This window comes from Alexandromys fortis, unplaced genomic scaffold (genome assembly GCF_014885135.2).
Source record: "Alexandromys fortis isolate MF-2015 unplaced genomic scaffold, M_Fortis_MF-2015_v1.1 scaffold_119, whole genome shotgun sequence".
In the NCBI taxonomy this organism is placed as follows: domain Eukaryota; kingdom Metazoa; phylum Chordata; class Mammalia; order Rodentia; family Cricetidae; genus Alexandromys; species Alexandromys fortis.
Genome location: NW_026067991.1, coordinates 4,067,790 through 4,092,936, shown reverse-complemented (window position 1 = coordinate 4,092,936; position 25,147 = coordinate 4,067,790). Strand labels below are relative to the sequence as shown.

General features: G+C 43.9%; 1 protein-coding gene and 1 long non-coding RNA gene across 14 annotated transcripts in view; one reads left to right on the top strand and one right to left on the bottom strand.

The window, feature by feature from the left end:
• Kalrn (kalirin RhoGEF kinase) overlaps positions 1-25,147 on the top strand; it is a 603,131-nt gene that overhangs the window by 281,246 nt on the left and 296,738 nt on the right. For all 13 annotated transcript variants that reach the window (XM_050159714.1, XM_050159713.1, XM_050159712.1 and 10 more), the window contains exon 10: positions 406-528. In XM_050159714.1, coding sequence (XP_050015671.1) covers positions 406-528 — 123 coding nt within the window. The remainder of the gene's footprint in view (positions 1-405; positions 529-25,147) is intronic.
• Positions 14,959-25,147, bottom strand: part of LOC126512158 (uncharacterized) — a 20,555-nt gene continuing 10,366 nt past the window's right edge. Inside the window, exon 3 of the long non-coding RNA XR_007594934.1 lies at positions 14,959-15,000. This is a non-coding gene — a long non-coding RNA (uncharacterized lncRNA). The remainder of the gene's footprint in view (positions 15,001-25,147) is intronic.

Genomic DNA, 25,147 nt, shown 5'->3' with positions numbered 1-25,147 from the left:
CACCTCCCTCGTGCTGGGATTAAAGGCGTGGGATCCCAAGTGCTGGGATCACCTTTATGTGAGCTCATTTTCTCTTGTAGACGGATTCAATCTCGTGTAGCCCAAAGTGTCCTTGAACTAACAGAGATTCCTCCGCCTCTGTCTCCTGAGTCCTGGGATTAAACGTGTATGCCACCACTCCCTGGCCTCTATTGGCTTAGCTCTACCAATAGAGCTAATCTTCAGGCAAGCTTTATTTATTATGACACAAACAAAATATCACTACACAATAGGTTAGGCATTTCTATCTGGACTACTGTTCTCACGGGCATGGGGCTGGGTGAGTAGGATTCAAGCAGTTGTACGCGGGGCCACTTGTCTTTCCTTCTGAGAAATCACTGTTTCCTGTCTTCCTTCTCTGGCCAGGTGCTGGACTGGATTGAGAACCACGGTGAGGCCTTTCTCAGCAAGCATACTGGGGTTGGGAAGTCCTTGCATCGAGCACGGGCACTACAGAAGAGGCACGATGACTTTGAAGAAGTGGCTCAGGTAATGTGCGCGCGCAGTGTGTGTCGAATAGAAACTCGTTGGGTTGAGAGTCTATGTCTGCTATTCTGTCTTCCTGACTAATATGAGAAGGCCTTTGTCTTCTTTTGGAGACCACCCGGTGAGTGGTCAGTTCAAGGTCTTAGAAAGTCTTCCTACCACTGTGATTTTTAAATACAAATGTCTTATGCACAAGGTGCTGCTGGCAGGAGGGTAATGTTGTCAGTCCTATCACCAGCCCAGGGTCTCCACTTTGGACTGCCACTCCTGCTAAGTGGGAGCTGAAACTGCCACAGCCCTGCTTGCAGAGCTGCGCACCATCTGAGACCTGAAGGAGGAGATGGGACCTGCTTGTCAGCCTTGTGCCTACGGGGCAGATATGTTCAGAGACTGCACCTCGGGTCACTTCCATCTTTAGTTTAAAATTTGCTCAGTATTCAGTCTTTTAGCTGAGGATGCACATTCAAAAAGAGCGTTGCTTTCTAATTTGGGCAAGGACATGGTTTGAATGGCTGGTTATTTGTCCACCTCCAAAACTTAACCTGACTCTGTTATATTCGTCTATTGGCATAGTTTCCACATAGATCCTGAAATCCTTCATCTTCAGGATGAAGCATTTCTGCACAGATGTTTGTTAAAGGTATGATCAGCTGCCGTGGAAAACAAACTCGTGAGGATAGGCTGAGTGTCCAAATGGAACATGTGGGTCAGTGCACAAGGGTGACTAAGCTGTGTCTTGTCACACCACAGCTTTAGCTAGAACTGGCTATGAGCCTACCTGCAGGTAGCCTACAATGTAGATGCTACTCTGAGCATTGTGCAGAGCCTGGGCCCTGATCTTGGAAGGCAGCCAGCCCCCTGCCTGTTCTAAGAGAGGTCTAACTAAGGACAGAAGAGCTATGGAGCATTACTGTGTCTCTAGGGGACCTTCAGGAATAGGAGAAAGGAAGAAAGAAGAAGAGGGGGGAGAGAGTAGAATTACAGTAAGATCCAGCAATTCCATTTGGTGTATTACTAAGAGGAGCGAAATAGGGGTATTTGTACCCCCATATTCCCAGAACCATTATTTCCAATAGCCCAAAGGTGGGAGCGGTACATAATCACATTCATCAGAGAATGAAAAATGAACACATGTGATACGTACATACAATAAATTATCATTCAACTTCAAAGGGGGAGGAAATGCTAGCAGGTGACAGAGAGTTGATGAAACTTGAAGCCTTACACTGAGAGAAGGAGACAAGTCACAGGAGGAGACATATTGTAGGTTCCACTCTTACCTAGGGAGCCTGGTGTAGCCAAGTTCACAGAGACAGAGGAGAATGGTGGTTATCAGGGAGTAGAAAAATGAGGATATTGCTGTGTCGCAAAGTTTGGGTTTTGCAAGATGGCTTCCTAAGATACGTGGTTGTGATGGTTGCACAGAACTTTACAATTTAAAATTGTAAATATGGTTTCAGGTTGTGCATATTTTACTACATTTTTAAATATTATATTTTGGTTTTTTGAAAATTTTATATACACTGTGTATTTTGGTCACTCTCTACCCCTCCACTGACTCCCAGCTTCGTGTCCTTTCTTAAAACAAAGATTAAAAACTCATTGAGTTCATTTTTTGCTGTCCATATATACGTGGGTATGGGCACATCCACTGGAACATGGTCTGCCTACAAGGCCACAGCTTTAAACAAAACTTGACTCTTTTCCCCAGACACCATGGATTGCCAGTAGCCCCTCTGCTAGAGACAAAGTCTCATGAACCACTCCCCCATGGCTTACCACACTTTTTTAAAGCCCCATAGTCATATGAAGACACTCTGCAGGACTAGCTGTGATTGGTCAGTGTTGCGTGGACACAGGTGCTGTGTGGGCTGTGATGGACAAGACAGAGCTATGATCCAGATGCTCTGGTTATCTTCTAGTCTACTAGGACACAAGGGATGGGCGAGCCTGTGTGCATCCCTCTACAGAGATTGGAGCTGTTGTACCTGGTGGTGTCTCAGAGTAGAGGCTTCCCACAGTTTGGCTGATCCTCTTCTCTGAGCTGTGCTATATAGTACAGACCCTCGTTTTTCTGGGAGGATGTCACAAAAGACATAGCTCAACTTTCCTCAGTGCTGTCTCACTGTCTGTAATGGGCTACAGACTCAAGGGCATCTCCAATCTTGGTTTGTAGGCCTCGAGAGGCCTATTGGCTTTTGTGTGTTGTTATATTCAAATATGTCTGTGTCCACCATGAGCCCATTTCTTCTTACTCTTCCACCAATGCCTGAGACTCCTAACATCTGGAACTGGATGCTTTCCAGTTATCAAAAGAGGCACACTAACTTAAACTCATACTGCAGGGAGAATGGACACCTTTTTGAGTTATGGATAATGTCAGCTTTGTGTTATAGAAGACGACATGGAGGTTCAGAAAGTTCTTTAATGTGGCCGCATCACCTTGCCATTGGCACATACAGTATGTGTGCCCCAAAGAAAGAATGGGGGGGGGGAGAAGCAGCTGTACCATTCTGTTTCACAATCATTGCAGCTTTTCTCTGACCCTTCCAATGAAGTCATATTTCCCTAATGGGCTTTCTGATTGGATCCTATCTTTTTTTCAAGGGCATTGTGACTTCCAAAAGGCTCAGGATGTGTCCTCAATAAAGAAGAGCAAGGTGGGCTCAAAGGGAAGAGCCCAAGCAAGGGGGTCATGAGGTTTGGTGAGTGGGCCAGCAAAGGTGGAGGTTGTAGTTTGAAAATTAATGAGACATCTCTCTTTGTCTCATCCTCACTCTGAACTATTTGAGCTTTTTAGCCACCTTGAATTTATGGTTTTAATAAAAAAAAAATCAGACCACAAAAAAGAGCGAATGGACTAACTATCGGTAGCCATGCGCCTGAGACGGGCTTTGCTCTGTGGGATGTGATTACTGGAGATAAGACAGAGCCATCCCTCAGGAGAGGATTGTTTTTCTTTTGCTTCTGGTCTCAGGTGAGGACTACTGGAAGGAAGTGATATAAACAAAAAGTGTAACTTTTTAAAGATAGAATCTCTCTTATACAGCCAAGGCTGGTCTGGAACTCACTAGTAGATCAGGCTAGCCTCAAACTTGTCCTCCTGCTGATGTCTCCTGAATGCTGGGATTATAGGTGTGTGCGAGCACAGAAAATTCTTGGACGATGATAGAGCACCATGACAGAAAGCCATAGTCCTTGCTCTGTGTGTTTGGTGTTGCTGTGGGAAGAATGGTCAGGAAGAACACGGTTGGTCATGTGTCCACACCTCATGTTGTAGACTAGCAAACTGGAGGCCACTTATCAGGGTTCCCTAGAGGGCTCTTTGAGCCTCATCATCTTAGGAGGCTTTGATGTAAGACCGACATGAGGACTGAGTTCTAAACACTCGTTCTCTGTGTTTGGGTTTTAAGCTGGGTCAGGGAGAGAGCTACTACATCTGTTGTGGTTCCCAGAAATTTGGTTTTCTCAGTGCTCAAGCGAAGGAAATGATTAACCCTCAGGAGAGCTTGAAGGGCAGCAAAATCCCTGAGCCAATGAATCTGCACTCTAGAATGCTGGAGGTACCTTTGATTGGTCACCCTGAGGTAAAAACAGTTAGGGCAACTGCTCAAACGGTCATAAATTCTATAAAGAATTGGTATAGCGATCCACTACCCAACCATTTATTTGGAGATAAAGTAGGTGAGTGTCCAGCCATCCTGCAGATGGCGCTGTTGGAACAAGCTACACAGGGGAAAGGCAGCAGTCCCTAGAATCTGCAGGATGGGTGGGGGCAGGGGCACTCAGGGTGCAGGTCCTGAGGTCCTGTCAGGGATTCTCCAGGAAATCTGTGTCCCCAGACCTTCGAATTAGCATCACTTGACTTGCTTTGCTCCTACAGAAGGTGTGACACCATGATACTGGTAGAAGTAGCCCCTGATCCTGAAAAAAAAAAAAAAAAAAAATTCAAGTTGTCGGTTAACTCACCAAATGACACAGTCATAGAATAAAGCAGATTTTAAGAGGCATTTGTATTCCTGGGGTACATTTTCACTGGGATAATCAGCAAGTTTGAGTTGTTGCCCTTAGTAGCATGATTGTGGGGGATGGACGTGCCCGTGTCTTTCCAGGTCACGGATTGGAATATGGCACGGTTGTATTGGCCTGAGATACTGTGCTATATGATGGGAAAGCACTCAGATGCCCATGGTGTAGAGAGCAGCCGTGCTGCCCTGTGAGCGGTCTGCTTTGTGGTCTCGTTACCTGGAAGGCCAGAGTCTCTATAAGCCTAGGTAGTTCCAAATTAGAAGCTTTGAATTTACATTACCTAAGGTCTCAACACACCAAATCCCATTTGAGCAGCTAAGCACATTTAAGTAGCATTAGTGTACTAGTTTGGAAAGAATAGACATCTTAAAGAAATAATAAGACACGGACACAATGAAGTGATTCAGCCAACAAATCTCCACCTGTTGTTTTGCTGTTTGATGACCTGTTTTTCTCTCAGACATGAATAGAATATGTTTAAAAATCCATTCTGCATTTGAGGCCAAAATAAAATGTGTGGAAATAGAAGGACTCTAGTGGATCAGAGCATCTTTAATATCTGGATATTCCATGTCATCAGTAAACCTGAAGTGCTAATGGCTAATAAGCCAGGGTCCTGTGTAGGAATTAAAAGCCTGTGCCCTGAAAGTGACCACTAGCCACCATTAATATCCATGCCCATGAAGTCTCAGTGTTGGGCATTGAGACATACGTTTCTATAATCGAATAAAAACACAACAAGCGTATTTAGCTCTCTCAAAAGTTTCATCTTAAGAGAAGAAAAATTCTTTGCCCCTTTGGAGTTTTTTAAAGAGAATTGTGGGTGAAAGCTAAGAATAGCGTTACTTCATCTGGTGATGCAGTAAACATGGCTGCCGAGGGTGGCGTGGTGACCTTTGAAATCCGTTGCTTCTTTCTTCGGGCCGAGATGATGACCGTTTATAGCAGCTGCAGACGACAGCAGATGGCAAAGGTGGGAGAGACTAAATAGGTGCTTTTCACACTCCAGCTTCCTCGCAAGGACGAGAGGTTTTTAGACAGATGAAAAAGTTCTGAAGGAAAACGCCAGGCATATGTATAAAATTTAATGTCAAGAAGTTGGCAGTGGAAGGACATGAAGCAGCCGGGAGATGAAGGGCAGCCTTGCTCTTTGGATTTTCTGTGACATTTCGGATGGATTCAGGACATTGCCTTGCCTCTGTGGACCCCAGGGAGAAGTTACAAGCTTGAACTGATGGAGAAAGGTTCTTGTGACCCCTCTCTGGGGGCAGGGATGTTTTATGTGTGGATAACACCCAACCCAGAGGCCTGAAGGTCAATAACTGGGCTAGGAGCCACTAGGGAAGACATTATGGAAAGGTCTCCACGTGTCTCTTATCAAACCTGTGGATTATCTCCCTCTGTTTTTACTTCTTGCACATCCGGAAGACATTGGGGCTGTGTTCCTAATGACTCTAACACGCTGAAAGCCTCCCAAGCACAGGTGGTGTTTCTAGCTCTCTTTCCATGTGATGTAGTGACTGGCAAAGAAGGGAGGCTTTGGGAAACAAATGGCTGTCTGTGTGAAGTGTGTTTCTGAAGTTTTCTGGACCGTGTCTACCGAGTGAGCACGATGGGCTCCTGGCAGGGAGGCGAGCCTGCGCTACGGAGAATGGAAAGGGTACCAGCTGTAAGCGAATCCTGCTGCTCTGTGCTGCTCTGTGCACTTAAAGGAATTGGAAGGAAATTCATTTACTGGGAAAATAACCCCCGTCAAACCAGTACCAGAAATGCCTCAGGCCCCACACAGGTACTATAGAGAGGAGCACTGTGAAGATCATCTGGGGCTAAACATCTAAGAAAGACCCAGCAAACAAAACCTCAAACTGCACTTGCATTCTTTTTCTAAAAACTAACCTATGGCATATGCAGCAAGTGGCACACTTAATCATTTGAGCCAAGAAGACGAATGTGTCAAGTTTCCCTGTGGCCTCAGTGGATCAGCCCCTTTAACTAGAAAAGTGACTCGGGAAGAGGAATCTTGGTTGAAAGAATTCGTTCCAGTAGGAGAGGGAATAGATCAGGGAGTTTTGTCCATTCCGTGTCTTCATAACGTCTACAGCCTGAGAGTTGTGAGAAATATGGAGAAATGATGTGAAAACACAAGACGTGCATACACACAAGCCATGTCTGCGCCCTTAGATGAAGGCGGTGAGAACGTGATTCTGATGGGCTTCTAGTTTGGGAGGAAACTATGGTGCCGATGGGAGTTTTAATCGAGCTTCTCCTGGAAAGTTTGTGATTCAGCTTTATCTTACACATTCTCTCTCTCTCTCTCTCTCTCTCTCTCTCTCTCTCTCTCTCACACACACACACACACACACACACACACATAGACACACATACACACTCAATTAAATTGTTAAGAGAAAAAGATTCTACATAGTAGAAAGTAATAATTGTGTATTTCTTAAAAACCTCAAACACTGTGTACTGTTTCAGCTCCCAAGAAACTTGGTCTTTAGGGGACAAGGGTGTAAATGATCCTTGGCACACTGAAGCATGGTAAAGGCTTTTGAAAGATATTATAAACTAAAATAGAATTTTTACATCAGAAATAATATTTTTTTCTAAAAATCTGTCTGTTTAGAACACATATAGTATACCTAATTCTAAAAATTACACTTTTAAAAGATACTGACAAAACATACTGTAGTTTTTGGAAGGCTGCCAGGAATGAGAAGTTAAAGTAATTTGGATACATCCAGTTTGAGTAAATGATTTTGTTATAGTTTGAGTGTGAAATGGCCCACTTGGGGCTCATATATTATTATTATTAAGTCTAGGTCAGGAGGTGGTAATGCCGTTTGGGGAGGTTTTGAAAACTCTGGGTGGTAGAACCTAGCTGGAGGAAGTAGGTCACTGGGGGCAGTTACTTGGGGACTGTTTTGTCCATGGCTCCTTCCTGTTTCTGTTATTCTGATTCCTGGTCATAATGAGGTAAATGACTCTTACCACATCCCACCTCTCTGGTGATTACCAAAGTCTCCATTTTTGCTTCTTAATCTGAAAGACACTATACAGATGCTAAATTTTCTTTCTTAGTATTTGATCCCATTGAGCTACTACCTCCTTTCCAAGTTCTCCTCCCCCAGCCCCGGATGGTGGGCTCCTGCTCTTTTGCCCTTCCACATGGTACTTCTTAACATTCTTCCCTGCAGCATCAACTCCTCAGACCTTCTCTTCATGCACATGCCTGAATGCTTTATAGTCTTTCCTAGGTTCATCTTCTGTTGGCTCCCAAATCCTTCTTCCATCTCTGATCTCGCCCTGAAACCCATATGCATAAACTCATTGGTTTTCTAGACACCTCTGTTTCAATTTCTCAAGGAGAAACTCACGAGTTTCATCATCTCCTGTTCACCCTTCCCAGGCATCTGCTTCTTCTTGTATTACCCATAGTAGTGGAGGGTACCAGCTGCACAGTTAGTCAGTCTAAGACCTAGGACTCATTCTGGACTCTTTCCTTGCTCTCCACTCTGGTTGAGGTCATTGCAAAGGCTTAATGACTCCACCTCTTTTTTTTTTCCTTTTTAAATTGTTTTTATTGAGCTATATATATTTCTCCACTCCCCTCTTTTCCTCTCCCCTCCCCTTCTATCCTTTCCCATGGACCCCATGCTCCCAATTTGCTCAGTGACTTCACTTCTTCAGTAAGTTCCTTTTCTTCCATCCACATTGCACTGCTTTAGATAAGAATCTGTTGCCTGCTGAGATCACTGCCATAACTTCCGCTTTGCTTCATGGTCACCACCATGCTTACGTTCATGCCCACACCGATACAAACTGATTTCTAGAACTATATACTCATGCTGTTCTTAGTCCATAAGCTTTGGAGGAGGTCTTAGTTTGGGATTCTATTGCTGCAAAAAGACACCGTGATAATGGCAAATCTTATAAAGGAAAACATTTTATTGGTACTGGCTTACAGTTTCAGAGATTTAGTCCTTTATCATCATGGCAGGAAATGCCAGTGTGTAGGCAGAAATGGTGCTGGAGAAGGAGCTGAGAGGTCTAATCTTGATCCACAGGCAACAGGAAGTGAACTGTCATACTAGGCATGGCTTGAGCATGTATGAGACCTCAAAGCCCTCCTCCATAGTGACAGGTTTCCTCCAACAAGGCCACGCCTGCTCCAACAATGCCACACCTACCAACAAGGCCACGCCTCTTAATACCGTCACTTCCTATGGGCCAATTAAAATACATGAGTCTATAGAGCTATACTTATTCAAGCTACCTCAGAGGCTATAGATGCTTTTCCATCAACCTATCAACCAGGGATCTTACTCATGTAGAAGACCCTGGGGTTTGATTACTAACATCCACTGGTAGTTCCCAACCAATCATAACTGCCCAATCATAACTGCAGTTCTAGGTGATCTGAATCCCTCTTCTGACTCCCGTGGGCACCAGGTACACGTGTGGAATGCATACAGACAAAACATTCATACACATAAAATAAAATAAATCTTTTAAAACATGTTAAAACCTCATCAACCGATTAGTCTCCCACTGCTTCGTCTGACTTTGCCTCTTAGGATTCCCCATTCCCCCCTTCTGACCCTGTGTTCCTGCTATCCTGGAGTTTCTTTGAGCACACCATGCCTTAGAGCCTCAATGCTGTCTGTGTAATCTTTCTCACCCCGTCACTCAAACAGCCCCTATTCATTCTTGAAACTCATCATAGACCGTACCTTGTTCTAGAAAATCCCCGAAGTTCACTTGGTTCACACCAGGAGCTCCTTTCTTAGCCTCACGTCTTATCTCTACTGTGGCGGTCGTGATTAGCTTCACACTAGCCCTGTGTAAAAAATTCTTTGAATTTTTTAACTTAAAAATATACCACTCTGATAAGAAACTGAGGATTCTTACTAAGCCCATTTGCTCAGCCCTGCTCAGTTTCTGTGTTTTCCCCAGAGGAAGTTTTAGCCACCTCACTCTATTAGCTAAAATAGGGGGAGGTTGATATTTTTTCAGGGTCTCACTGCATGGTCCAGGCTGATCTTTGGCTCACAGTTTTCCTCTTTCTACCACCTCCCTGGTACTTAGATTACAGGAATTGTACCTTTGCATTTGGCCTTTTAAAAGCAATCTTAAAGGCCAAAATGAAACAAAAAGTAAATGTTACATACTGATTTTATATTCAGTATCCTAATTTTGAATCAGAGCAGCTCATCATATCCAATATGTTGTGTTTGATGGTTGCCAGTTTTTCTCTTCTTGTTAAGATAGCCAAAAACAAAAACAAAAAGCAAAAAAGAAAAAAAAACAATAGCAATCATATCCTTTCCTAAGTACTTTTTGTGTGTTGAACTGCTCTAATTTTATATCATATTTTTTTGAGAATTTAAAAAAAATCATATTTTGATCATATTCATCACCTAACTCCTCCTGGGTCCCACTACCTCCCTCCTTACCCAACTTCACGTTCTCTCTCTTAAAACAAAAACAAAAACCCATAGAAGTCAATTTGTGTTCCTAAATATTCTTAGGTGTGTGGCTGGCCTTGAAGCTTCTTTAACCTGTCACTCTCTTAGAGAAAACATGCCCTCTTTCTTCCAGCAGCTAGAAAATGATGATATTTTCTCAGCTTTGGGTAGGACTTCAGCCCACTCACCCCTCTGTCTCCGTGATAAAGTCTTGTCTGCTTTGATTTGAGCTTGTGTAAGGCTTTCTTGAGCTTTCTGTCACAATTGCTTTTAGTTCATATGTGCAACTGCCCTGTTGTTTCCTTGTTGTCGTCTACTGCCCCTGGCTCTTATAGTCTTTGAGAAGATCCCCCTGAGCCTGGGAGGAGGGTGCAGTATAGATGTCTCATTTAGAAGGAGCACTCAGTAGTCTCTTACTCTTTGCACACGGACCAACCGTGAGTCACTGTGTTAACTGTCATCTACTGCAAGAAGTCTCTCAGATGAGAGTTAGGAGATGCTTTATAACGATAGCTATAAGCCATTAGGAATTGTTTTAGTACTATATCCATTTAGCAGAATAATAATAGTAGGTCCTCTGTAGTACATGGTGAGCTATCTAGCTGCAGCTTCTTGGCCCTGTTCACAGCACCAGGTGTGAGTGGTTGGTTACTCCCATTACATCTGGGCCACTATTACACTTGTCGAACATCTTGCCTGGGCAGTTATTATTGTAGCTTACAGTGTTCCCAGCTGCGTAAGATGGCTGTTTATTTTTCATCTTCAGTAGTGTGCCTATCACCTTACAGCTCTATGAGAACTGCCATTAGGGATGAAGCTACTTCTGTTATCTTCTTCAATGTCTTCAGGCTTTTATTATAAAAGTCATCACTTCCTTAGTTACATTTGTTCCAAGATAATTTTGAGGCTATTGTAAATGGGTTTGTTTCCCTGATTTCTTTCTCTGTTTTGTCATTTGTATATATGGAAAACTATTGTATCCCAATACTTTGTTGAATATGTTTATCAGCTGTAGAAACTTTTCTGGTAGAGTCTTTCTGGTCTTTCATGTGTAGAACAAGATTAACAAAAGGAAGATACTTTTACTTCTTATAAAGATACTTATATTTTATAAGTATCTTTATAAAGATATTTTTGCCCTGTTTTTTGTCCCCTTGATCTTCTTCACTTGTCTTATTGTTCTAGTTAAGACTTTAAGCACTATATTGACAATGAGTGGAAAAAGTGAACATCATTGTCTTGTTCTTGATTTTAGTGGCAACACTTTTTGTTTTCCTCTCTTTAGCATTATGTTCCCTGTAAACTTGTATATTGCCTTTATTATGTTGTGATATGTTTTCTGTATCATTGGATTCTCTAGGACTTTTATCATGAAAGATGTTGGATTTTGTAAATTGCCTTTTCTGCTTCCAATCATGTGATTTCTTTCCTTGAGTCTACTTACATGGTTGCTGACATTTATGTTGAACCATCTCTGTACCTCTGGGATGAAGTCAGATTGATCATGGTAGATAATCTTTGAATGTGCTCTTGAATTTGGCTTGTAAGTCTTTTATTGAAATTTTGCATCTATGTTTCTCCAAGAGATTTTGTTATTATTTTCTTTATTTCTTGGGTCTTTGCCTAATTTGGGTATCAGGGTATGACTGGCCTCATTTTTTTAAATGGTAGCTGTCTAAATTACTTTTCTATTGCTGTGAAGGGATAGCATGACCAAGGCAGCTTATAAAAGAAAACATTTAAATTAGGGAGCTTGCTTATAGTTTCAGAGGGTGAGTCCATGATCATCATGGCAGCGAGCATGGCAGCAGGCAGGCAAGCTTAGCACTGGAGCAGTAGCTGGGAGCTAACAGCTGGTCCACAGGCCAGAGTCAGGGAAGAGAAGAGTTTGGGTCTAGCATGGGCTTTTGAAACCTCAAAGCCCACCCAGAGTGACATGCCTGCTCCAACAGCAACACACCTCCTCCAAGGCCCCATCTCTTACCCCTTCCTAAAACAGTGTACCTACTGGGATCCAAACATTTAAATATATTAGCCTATGGGAGCCATTCTCATTCAAACCATCGTGGTAGTGTTTCTTTTCTATTTTACAAAATAATTTGAGGAGTATTGTGTTAGTTCTTCTTTGAGTGTCCTGTAGAATTCTGTGCTACATTAATATGGCCCTAGACATCATTTAGTTAAGAGATTTTTAATTACTGTTTCTATCTCATGGTTGTTATGGATCTATTTAAATTATTTACTTCATCTTGATTTAATTTTGGTAGGTCCTATGTATCTAAGAATTCACCTGTTTCTTTTAAGTTCTCCAGTTTAGTCTATTTTTTTATTTTGTTTCCTTCTAGTGGATACAGATTTTTAAAGTGTGATAAAACCAGAGGCTGAGCGGAAGCTAGGGGTGAGCCTGCATGTGGGGAAGTATACACAGACCCCACAGCAAAGCCATTTTCCATACTTACAAGACTTGGAACCCGCTCTGCGATAAGAAGCAAGCAAGAATAAGTGAGAACTGCCAATTATCAAAGCATACTTTAACGAGGAAATCTTTCATCTGATCCTTGAAGCAGAGTTAGTGTTAATATTTCCCTCCTCTTCCCAGCTTAGGAGTTTGGGCTTGGGGAAGGAAGCAGGATCTGAGCCCAGCAGGGTGTCTCAGAACCCACGCTTCCAGAAGCATTCATTTGGAGGAAACAGGCCGGCTGACTCAACCCTACTTTTGGTTGTTTTTCTAAGGGAAGTTTCTATGTTATTTTTGTTTATCTCTTATTTTTAATTATGAAGCTACATGTTTTTAATATAGAAAATGCAGACAAGCACAAAGGAACAGAAACAGTCTGCCCACCCAGTTGTCTGACTGTCTCACAGTTGCTAATACTTGGTGTTTATTCGCCCAGATATTTCTCGGTTTGTGTTATGGGTAGATTTCCTGGCTAGCTTTTCTAATGAGATCGCCATGGTAATGAATACATGCTATTTTTTCTTTGTTGACAAAGTCTTTAATATAAAGACTTTTATTATTTTCTAGCTTCTAGTAACTAAATAGGTTATTAAAACCAGTTATAATTGTAAGGCTACAAACAGAAGCAAAATAAACCTTGGAAACAGAGGACCTGTTTTGAGATAATCATGGAGAATCTTTGCCCGCAAGCCAGACATGATAATACATACCTGTGATCTCAGTTCTTGGGGGGACGGACGGACTCTACTATATATTAAGTTTGGGGCTAGCCTGGGCTCCATGAGACCCTGCCTCATAAAAAGCAAACACAAACAAGTCCTTTCCCAAGGCAAAGCATCAGAGAATGGCGATTTCCCCCCAAGACCTTCCATGCTCTTCTCTGCAGGCATGCGCATTAGAGGTCTGTGAAGACTGTGAGCCTGTAAACCTGCCTGGGGAGTAGTACTGCGTGCAGTAGAGGGGGTGCATTGTAAGCAGTGAGGTCTCTAGCCCCTTTCTTCCTCCTAGTCATTGCCCTTGTCTTCCCCCTCCTCTCCCTCCTTCTCTCCACTGCTTTCTCTCTGCCTCCTCCCCTTCCCCTTTATCTTCATGCCTCTTCTGTCTGAAGCGTGCTTTCATTCCGGTGGGCAGTGTCTTCCACAACCCTGAGACTTCCACGAGGCAAGTCCCCCCCTCCTTGGTGTGACCCTCAAGGCAGCAGGAGTCAATCTGGAGTGTCTGTTCTTAAAGGAACGGGTATTTGAGAACTTGGGGTGAGTGGGAAACCTAGGAGTCAATCTGGAGTGTCTGTTCTTAAAGGAAAGGGTATTTGAGAACTTGGGGTGAGTGGAAAACCTGGTGCAGGCAATGAGTATCAAGAAGCAATCCAAAGACCCAAAATGAAGGGGCTCCTGGCGGTGTTATGCAAACCCCAAACTGCATCACCAAACAGAACAACACGCCAGGCAGATCGGTACCTTCTTTCTCTGCCAGGAAGCAACTAGAAACATTTTCGTAAGCCATTTGTCTGGAATAATTTTCAAAAACTCACTGCCAAGTTCTGACAGGAACAAATTTGAGCTCTTCCACCTGGAAGCCAGGTTTGATAAAGGGGTCTAGGTTTTTACAGCCTCCCAGGAGTAGCTGGGGGGACATGCTAGCCTCATCAGGATCTATGTCTATATTTGCCCTGGGATGCTCAAAGCAAAGTCTAGGCTAACACCTTGCCTGTGGAGTTTATGCTGAGGTTGATAGACGGCTGTCCTTCCATAATCGAGGAGCTAACAGCACAAAATGTGGGTAGCCTCAGCTCCAGTTACATAACTCCATGGTGTTTCACGTTGTGTTCTATTTTGTACCATATATCTTAGACTCAACAATGCCAAATTCAGACTGAAATAGCTCTGGTGGACTTCAGTCCATCACATGCCTAGAACTTGAAAATATCATCCAGGGAGGAGGCAGTGAGAAAGTCTAAAACGAGAACTCCAGACCATGTGATGGGCCTGCTCCATTTTCATTTCTCTTCTCCGTGAGGCTTGAACTCTGCCTAAAAGTATGTGTTTGGGTCATTCTCATTTCCTTAAAAAGCTATAGCTAAAGGAGAAAAGGTTATTCAGATCGAGACTTTGGATCAGTCAGACTTGTTGCTGGGTAGGAAATACCGACAGAAAAAATTAGAGCAAGAACGTTTATTTTAGCCTGCAGTTTCCGAGCCTAGCTGTTTCTGCAGTGTGAGACAGAGCATCATGGGATGTAGGATAAGATGGCCATCAGAGATGCACAGAGAGGGAGAGCTTCTGCACACAGGGACTTTCCCACCCTGTTCCAATGCATCACATGCTGCAAGCAGTGGGGTACTGTGCCCATTTAGGGCTCTTCTTCCCTCCTTAAGGAATCCTGTCTGGAAACATCCTCACGGGTGGTCCCAGAAGTCTGCCTTCTAATCAGCTAGATGCTTTCCAGTCCAATCAAACTGTCCGTCATGCCTGGGATCTGTCTGGTCCACCTGCTGTAGCTTTCACTCCGGTGAGAGTTCTGCAAGTTCATGAGGTTAGAAAGAGTTAAAGTTTGGATTTTACTCAAAAAAGTATATCCTATCATGGTTTCAGGGGATGACACCAGATGTATGATACCACGTGACTTGAACACAGGACAGTTTTCTAGGTTCTCCTTTTCTTTGCTCTGTCTCTTCCGTGAAAGCCATTTGAACAGTGAGTACCACGGTCTCCCCATCTACAGAATACCAGTTACTGGTTCTTCCTGATTTCTTCCCTATATGGGGACTAAGCTTCTATAGATGGATACAGGGATTGGGACATGTGGATAGGAGACTCGGTGCTGCTCCACCAGTAACATAACCTTGTAGAGCTTCAGTTTCTGCATCTACAAAGTGGGAATTCCGTCTCTTCCATTTTATTTGAACTAGGCATTAAGTAGGAAAATACACTTAGTAGCACTTTCATACACTTAGCACACAGAACAAATGTAAATCGTTATCATTGTTATTCAGGAGATACGGTGGCTGGATGAGATCATGTCTGGAACCTACTCAGAAAAGACGAACTAAAGATACAGAAGAGATTGATGATATTGCAGCAAACTTGGGAGTTTCCCAAGAGGGGGAATGTGACTCTCGGTCTGACTGAACTCTTAACACCCTGGGTTGCTTCGCTGATTGAGGGCCAGGTTCCCAGGCTTGCTCACTGGATTAGCCGGAATTCTTTGCACATTCTGAAGCTAAGGCTAATGATGTGTTGAGCAAGGATCTGCTTTGTTCTCATGTTTATATAAGTTGGGTCAGTGAGACTTCGGGGGCAAAGGAATTACCAATGGAGAAACAGTATTGTGCTTTGTACTGGGGGCAGAGGGTCTCCTTCCTCCATCTTGCTCACTCCCTGCCCCATCCCCACCCTGCCCTGCACCTTCCACACAGTGACCCCTTGACCTGACCTTGCACCAAAGGGTGCTCTGCAGCCAGCATTCCCTCCTTAGCCTGGGTAATAGAGAAGCGCTCACTATCACCTCTTAACCTTTCCCCAGGACTCCTGGTGCCTCCTGACCACTGGGCCTGTCTTTTGCTTGGAAGAGTACTGCTTTTGACCTCACATTTTAGATTTTAAGATTGGCTCGAAAACTCATTTCCTAGTGACAGTTTCTCAAGGCTTCCCCCATTTTGCCCTGGTCGCTCCTTTGCCTAGCATGCCCCGGGTATTAGATTACCACTTTGTACTTAGTGTCCCACCTCATTTCCTCCAGGGCCCTGGAGAGGGGACCGTTCTACATGATTTAATTTTATAGTGAACTAAGATTTCACCCTAAGGGTCTCCTGCTGAAATTCTCCTTTCACGTTTACTGGTGCTAAATAATACACAGTTCTGAAATACAATTCTACTTCCCATGCCTTATATATAGGCTGTTGTATACACACCTCTCTTCTTGATGCCCAAGGGCACACTAATTTCCATGATGAATAGAAATCCTGACGAGGCCCAGCATGGAGGCGAAGGTTGTTTTCCTATCCCCTTCACTGAGGGTTCCTTCCAGCCCAGCAATACAGTGCTCAGGCTGGCCTGTATTCAAGGGGACCTGACCAGGAATCCAGTCCCTACAGCTGTGTAGGTCATTCCTTGTAGGCCTTAGAGCACCTCCCTGTCCCATAGCCATGTTAGGTGACAATGATGTTTTCCATAAATATAACATTTTATTTATTTAATGTATTTGTGTACAAGCGTGTGTGCCCATGTACACATTTATGCACACATGTAGAGGTCAGACAACAACTTCCAGGAGTGAGTTCCCTGCTTCCATCACGTGGGTCCGGGGAATCAAACTCAGGCTGTCAGGCTTGGTGCATTACCTGCTGAGCTGGTCTACCAGCCCATGGCTGTGGTGATTGTTTTGGTTTTGGTTTTGATTTTTAAAGACAGGATTTCTCTGTGTAGCCCTGGCTGCCCTGGAACTTGCTTTATAGACCAGGCTGGCCTCGATCTCACAGAGATCCACCCACCTCTGCCTCCCAAGTGCTGGGATTAAAGGAGTTTACGAGCACTGTCCAGTCTGGCAATGATGACTTTTTTTCTGGCAATGATGATTTTTTAAATAGCATAGTCAGTGAGGGTAGTTTCTGAAGCTGGGTTCCACTTCCGCAGTGGAACAACAGAACTAAGCAAGCAGGGCTGATTCCCCTAGCTCTGGGCATCTCCTTTAGCTGGTTCATGCTTGCACCGCTCCACATTTATTTTACTAGTTTTTATATACAGAGATTAAGCATTTCAGTCCATGTGAGCTTGCCAGTTTCATCCCTGAAAGCACCACAGACCAGCGTCATGCTTATCACTCATGCAGCTGTCAGCTCCGTGATAAAGCTTTGACAGGTGTCTGTGATAAAGCTTTGACAGGTGTCTGACAGTGATGAGGAAGCCTTCAGCCAAAACTGAGAGTCCCCGGGCCAGGAACCTGCCTCGCTGATGCATGTTCTCATTTGACAAATTTCTTGCTGGTTTGCTGGGGACAGACATCTGAGGGTCATGTATGTATGCCTCTGGCACTCTGCCAGGGAGAATAATTTCTAAGGTTTCTTAGGGGATTGCTTTTAATCCAATCTCCTTTTGCATGTATATATAACACCCTAACCATGCTTCTTCTAACCTACGGTGAGCAATGTCACCAAATTCAAACTGGGAAAGAGGAAATATCTGATTGGAGCTGAAGCAAGATTTCCAGGCTGTGTGATTTCACTGTGGCTGGCCAGACAGAGCACACCCCTCTCTAAGTACATTGATAATGGTACTTTATTGGCATTTCCAAGCTCACTCAAATCATCATCTTTTGGTTGACAAATATATTGAATCCTTGCCTTTATCTTTTGAAACTCATTTTATCTTGTTTTTTTTTTTTTTGAAGAAATCCCTCTTTGTTGTAGTATGTTGCAATGATACATGAATTAATAAGCTACTAATCTTCTTTGGCTTCCTCATTCCATCTATCCTGGATAATCATGGCAAGCGTGTAAATATAATCTGTTTATTTTTAGATTGATTAATTGCTAGGGAATGCCCAGCATTTAAATTTATATCATAAGTGATTTTTTTTCTAATAATAAAACCAATGCATGTTCATTAATTATATAATAATTGGAAAACAGAGACATAGTAGAAAAGATAATTCATTGCTATTTTTACTTAGAGATAACCACTGTCAATCCCGACCAACAAGCTGTACCCAGCAGAATACCAAGAATGCTTTGCTTTGGGGCCCACAGTGAACCCCCAGTCAGCATCTCCCATTTGCCACCATGAGGACTCCCTCAGGTTCTTTTTTGTCTCTGTTATAATAGCATAACCTACCATGTGCCATACTTCTAAGTTGACCCCAAACTGAAGCCATTATTGGTAGGAGTTTTAAAATAGAGAGTGAAGTTAGAACTGTGGCTGCCTTTATCCTGACTTCTTCTCTTACTGTTTTATTGATTCTTCCTCGTTCCTTAAATGTTCTTTAAACGCATGACTGTGGTAGCTGCATCCTACTCTAACATGGAGATGTGACACCACAGAGTAAACTCTTCTTTTCCAAATCACTTTATTAGTCCTTTGAGAATTTTATCAATGCACAGCTTGTATTTTGATTATATCTGCCCTCCGCTCTTCTTAACTCCACCCTCCTCTACCACTTTCCAACTTGCATCCTCATTTTTGTTTTGTTATTATAACCCATCAGTCCTGTTTCCGTTGCCTTTTTACTCATGGTGTTGGGCCAGCCACTGGAGAATTGGCAATCTACCAGGAGCCACACCCTTAAAGACGACCAACTCACCCTCCCCTAGGAGCCATGAGCTGCCTCTAGCTCCTCAGCCTGGGGTCGGTGCTCATGATGGCCACCCCTCTCCATGTCGGAATGTTGACAGGCTTGATCTTGTGTGGGCAACCACGTCTACTGTGAGTTTGTGAGTGAGTGGCCCTTTCATGTCCAGAAGATGCTGTTTTGATCCCATTTCCCTGACCTCTGTCTTTTATCATCTTTCCCTTCCCTGTTCCATGATGGCCTGTGAGCCTTCGAGGGTGAGGTGAGCTGTTCTAATTGATAAATATTTAGGCTAGTAGTAATTTGTAGTCTGGGATGGAACAATGACTCAGCTGCTCCCAAGGACCCTAATTTGGTTCCCTGCACCCAGATTGGGTGTCTCACAGCCACCTGTAACTCCAGCCCTAGGGAATCAGTGCCTTCTCTGGCCTTCTCAGACACTGCACACACCACACAAACACTCATATATACATACACTCACATATTCTCTTTTATATACACACTCACATACACACACTCACACACATACTCTCTCTTACACTCACACTCACATACACACACTCACACACATACTCTCTCTTACACTCACACTCACATACACACACACTCACAAACACACATACTCTTTTACAAACACTCACACACACACATAAATAATACATACTCACACATATACTCTCTTACACACATTCACATGCACACACTCACATATACATACTCACACACATACGCACACTTTTGAAAAATACAATTTGTGGTTTTATAGACCAAGTACAGTATAGCTGGAGGTGACTTTGGACTTCTGATCTTTCTGCCTCCATATTTCAGATTGCTAGGACTACAGGTATTTGCTGTTCCATCTGCTTTTATGGGGTGCTGGGAATTGAACTCGGATCTTCATTTATGCTGAATAAGCACCCTACCAATGGAAGTAAATCCCTATCACAGTTTCATTTTAAAGAAAATCTTATTACATAGCCCAAGCTGGCCTCCAATTTATGCTCCTCCCGACATGTGGGATACAGGTGCTCCCCCTGTGCCAGGTCACCCTTGAATTTGAGCCAGGACTTGAGCTGATCTTGACATGAGTATATGACTGGAATCAACCCATCCCGACTTAAGTACCGTGGGACCAGGCTCCACATTGGCTTTCTTTCCCCACTACCAGCCCTTACTGCTCTCTCATCCATACCCACAAGAGCCAAAGGACTGGATGGTTTCTCAGGCTCCAGCCATCTGAGAGAGTAGCAAAGAAACACTGAGAATTGGATGGCTCTCTTAATTGGGCGTCCCCTGTGATCTTGTAGTTTTCAACAGGAAGGCAGTTTTGTCCCCTTCTCACTCTGAGACATTTGCCTGCTTCTGGAGATATATTTGATTGCTGTGTCTGAGAAAGAGACTGCTAAGGGCATCCTGTGGGATGGAACAGGATGCTGTCGATTGTCCTGCTGTATGCAAGATAGGTGTGATACGTGCTTCCCAGGGCTACCTTAGCAATGCGACATCATCTGGAGAGACTAAAATTTTGGAGGCTAGGAATCCAAGTTCAAATACCTGCTGGGTTGAGTTCTTCTTGAGTTCTGTTTAGGAAAATCTGTTCTAAGTTCAAGCTATCCCCAGGTCCTTGCAGTTGGGTGTCCTTAGCTTGTAACTATAACACTCCAGTCTCACCCTTCATGACACATGGTAAGTATCTGTTTCTCCATGATGTCTTTTGATGTGAAAGCAATCATACTCTATAATGGTCTAGTCCATTCTTATTCAATATAATCTTAACTGGCTAAATCTGTAATTATTTACAATAAGGTTACACTGTCAGATGCTGAGAAAGCATCAACCTGTCTTTCTTGTGAGGAGGACAGAACTCAACCTGGAAGAGTCCTTGACCTTGAACCACACCAACACCCCCAACTGATGCCTGGAAATTTCTGTTATTTAAAAGCCATGTGGTCTAAGGGCAGAGCAGTGTGAACGGACTAAGACTGGTGGGAAGGGTAGGGTGTGCAGAGATGCTGTCAGTAAGAGGACCAGCGACCTTAGCGCGGAAGCTGTGGGCCACTGTCAACCTCTAAGATGTGACCACCCTGACCTCCAAAGATGTTTGTGACCCAGACAGGGGGAAGAGTTTGGGATATTACACCAGCTGGGGGTGGTAGACATGTGGGCCTCGGCCTGTGCTTCTGACATGTTGTCATCTGACCCTACTGTTCCCTGGACCAGGCACAGCCTTGCCCTCTGTCTCTTTAGGGGTGGGGCAGAAGAGAAAAAGAAATCCGCAAGCACCGAAGTTTTTAGCAATACTTTCAAGCTATTTTGTCTCTCCCAAGCCCTGCCTCTCCCTGTCACACCCACCACCTCCCACAGACAGCCAAACTTAGAATATGGAAAACAGGAAAAACAGCCACACTTGGAAGTGCCGTCTTTCTAGAGAGAACATTGCTTTGGGTGCATCCCCCCACCACCCACCCATATCTTTCTGATTGCCAAAGCCTGCAGCAGGTGGCCTCATTCTGAGCTGTGCGGCTGCTGTCATGCCACCTGCTTGCTTCTCTGGCTTCAAGAATTCCACAGGAGAATGAACTTCACAGGAGCAGGACCACCGGCGTGCTGCGGATCTGCATCTGGGTTCTTCACCTTTACACGATTTTTGTGCACATTCTCGTGAAGAGGCTTCGTGTGCCCACTCAGTATTTCGCCGATTTGAGTAGAGTCAAGGCGTGCATGTCAGGGGATGTAAGCAGAGGGGCGGAGGCTGTGCTCTCCAGATGCAGGATGGTGTGCTTGCTTCTCGGCAGTATAAAGGCCGGCTGGCCACAGGGAGAGACCTTCAGAGCTGTGTGTCTTTAGATCATGGCATACTTCCACTTTTCGAGCCCTAGTGTCCCCCTTGGTTTGTCCCATGCAGCAGCTCTGGGCCAACTTCTGGCTTCTAGTGTCTCTTTATTCTATGCCATACTTCTTGTTTTCTGATCTCAGTGCTAACCCAGGCTCCCCAAGAATTACCTTCCAGCTCTGTATCTGTCCTCCATTGCTCTTCTCTACCCCTTGAAGGAGAAACGCGGTGGAGTCATGGGAAAGCCTTTCTTTTATTATGTCTCAGTCCCATGCTGGCCATCGTACTTTCTGGAATCTTAACTGGGCTTTTCTTATAGGCTGGACCTGGTCATTTTTGTCCACTTGTTTTTTGTGACTCATAGCCACAGCCTCTGGGATTGGCCATGCCTTTACTTGAAAAGTACAATTTCATTGTTGCTGTTCTAATGGATAACTTGCCTATAGTTGATCCTCAGCATTTCCCTTTCTTCCTTTCCTGAGAGCACCGAGGCATTCAGGTCTAGTCCATGATAAGACAAAAATGCCTTTGAAGACCAGTGTATAAGTGGAGAGGGCAATTGATTATTAGAAAGGAAAAAAAAATCGATGAAAGAGGGGGTGCCCTAGCAAGGAACAGCTGCTGTTTCTTCTTAGGGTTTCTAGGGCTAGACCTAGGATCATTCATATTTTTACATTAATGTATTGCACACACACACACACACACACACACCACGGCACATGTGTGTGGAGATCAGAGGACAGTTTGTAGAGTCAGTTCTATCCTTCCATCATGTGGGTTCTAGAGATCAAACTTGAGTCTTCAGACTTGGCAGCAAGTGCCTTTACTTGCTAAGCCATCTCAGTGGCCTGTAGGTTCTTTATTAACCATGTAGAGTTACTGCTAATGTTTGAATGCTTGTCCCTTTCAAAATTCATGTTGAAATTTAATTTCTATTGCAGCAATATTAAGAGGTGGGGCACTTAAGAGGTAACTCAGTCTAAGGGCTCCATCGCCCTAGGTGGGATTCTTGTCTTTATGAAAGAACAAATTTGGCCCACTATTGACTCTTTTACCTTCTGCCTTCAGGTGACATAATGAAACTCAGGACTTTACACCAATGTTTTTCTGTTAATTAGAAACTAATCGGGCATTCTGTTTAGCTGCAATAACAGACTAAGAGAGTTTTGTTTTAGGAAAAAAAACTTAAAAGAAATTCAAGGTTTTAAAAATAAACTGTTGATCGAAAAGGTGCTGAAGCATTCTAGATCTGAAGAAGAAAACACTCTCTAGCAAGTCGCGATATATATATGGGAATGGACGGGGTGATGATTACATATGTAAACGTGATAAAGCTGGTGTTTAGGTTCCCAGAGATGATCACATTGCCCCGAGTATTTCTGTTGGGAAGTGTTGGCATCCACCACAGTTATTTTTGGTATCAATCCCAATTATAACTGAAGATTCGTATGGACAGTGTCCAGCTTAGGGAGCATCTGGCTAGGACTCCTCATTAGACACGCCTTATTTGGACATAGAAGTTGCCTTCGTGGAGGCAGCTATTGTTTGCCCGCCCCATTCTTCAGAGCATGTAGGAAGATGCCCCTCCAGCAAACGCAGTGTGGCTGGTGAGTTCATCCTTGGTAGTCAGAAACGGCTTCCTCCTCTGTTTCCCACCGTCGGCCACACTTCCATTGTCAGTGCCCACACAAGCCAGATGGGGAACTGCCTGGTGCCCCACATTTCACCCTGAGAAACATTTCCTCTATTGCCCTCATTGATTATGTGGTGTATGCTGCATCGGTACCATGTTTCAGACATTAAATGCTCAAGTGAATCGCTTTGAATTTATCCTGGTGACCTAACTCCCATTTACAGGGAAGACGTATTTCTAGTGGTAAATGGAGCTGTGACTTATCACTTACAAAGAACTCTTCTCCAGCCATTCATTCTAGAGCTGCACACAGCCTGCATAGAAAGGGAGAATCCATTTTAGTCTTGCTGCTACATGGCGGAGATTTCAGTTTGAATGACCACGGAAAGGAGAGCACTGGGCCCATTCGGTGCCTTGATGGGTCCTGAGCTGGGAGTCCTTCCTGCGGGAAGAATGAGGTTCCCTCTGGAAAGCAGTGTGTGTGCACTGGAGGCGTATTTCAGTGTGCGTGCACCGGAGACATGTTTCAGTGTGCGGGCACTGGAGACGTGTTTCAGTGTGCGGGCACTGGAGACATGTTTCAGTGTGCGTGCACTGGAGGCGTGTTTCAGTGTGCGTGCACTGGAGGTGTGTTTCAGTGTGCGTGCACTGGAGACGTATATCAGTGTGCGTGCACCGGAGACATATATCAGTGTGCTTGCACTGGAGACGTATATCAGTGTGCGTGCACCAGAGACATGTTTCAGTGTGCGAGCACCGGAGACGTGTTTCGGTGTGCGTGCACCGGAGACGTGTTTCGGTGTGCATGCACTGGAGACGTGTGTCAGTGTGTGTGTACTATGTGTTTCAGAGCCACAGCAACAAAGGCAGCTGCCAGTACGTGGCTCTAGTGTCACAGTTAGAATATTAGCCCAGCAGAGTGAGTGGAAGGCAAAGTCTTGATGGAAAGAAGGGATGGAAAGCTTACAGTGCAGTTTGGAGAAGATGGTTCAGTGAAAAGTTTGCAGTAGAGGTTTGTAGGTTAGTGACTTGGCTTGGCTTGTCATTATGTAACATTCTAGAAATAAGAGACTCTCAATCCTTGGCACCTCAGATTTCCCATTTTAAAGATGAAATTAATAGTACCTATCTGTGCTTGATCCCCCAAATTTGGAGATTTTGTAGGTAAAGGCCCTAACATAAGAGCAGCGTAGTGTGGGCACCTGGGTTAACTGTTGCTGGCTACTAAACACATACTATTTAGTATCTAATAGTGAAGAGATTTTCCACAGGTACTTTCATCATTAATTTTTAATTTAATTGTATTATAGTCAGAAAAACAGGTGATTTGCACCCTCTGAATTTGCCATTATGGCACAAAATAAGCTTTGTCCTGGTAAATGTTCTCCAGCCCTCAGAAAGAATGTGTGTTCTGCTGTAGTTGAGCAGATTTTCCATCGAAGTCAAGTAGGTCAAGCCAGCTGAGGGTCTTCAGATCTGCTTTCCTGGTTCTTACTAAGAGAGGGAACGAAACCTCTGGCTGTAATTGTGGATTTGTAGTACTCTCTTTGCGTAATTATTAGTGTTTGTTTCATGTTCTTTGAACCTTTGTCTTTATCCACATAAATGCTTAGCATAATTCAGTGCACTTGATAAACTGATCCTTTGATCATTCTGAAATGACCTCCTTTTTTCCTCGGTGATATCATTTACTCCCAAGTCTGCTGTATCTGGTGTTTATATAACCACACAGCTTTCTTTTGGTTATCGTTCTATTTTTAAATCCTTTTCACTTCAAACCTACTTACATATTTAAAGGACATTGTGCTGCATGGTATAGAGTTTGGACTTGATTGTTTTTTTTTTTAAATTTATTTATTTATTAAAGATTTCTGTCTCCTCCCCGCCACCGCCTCCCCTTTCCCCCCCCCCCCCCC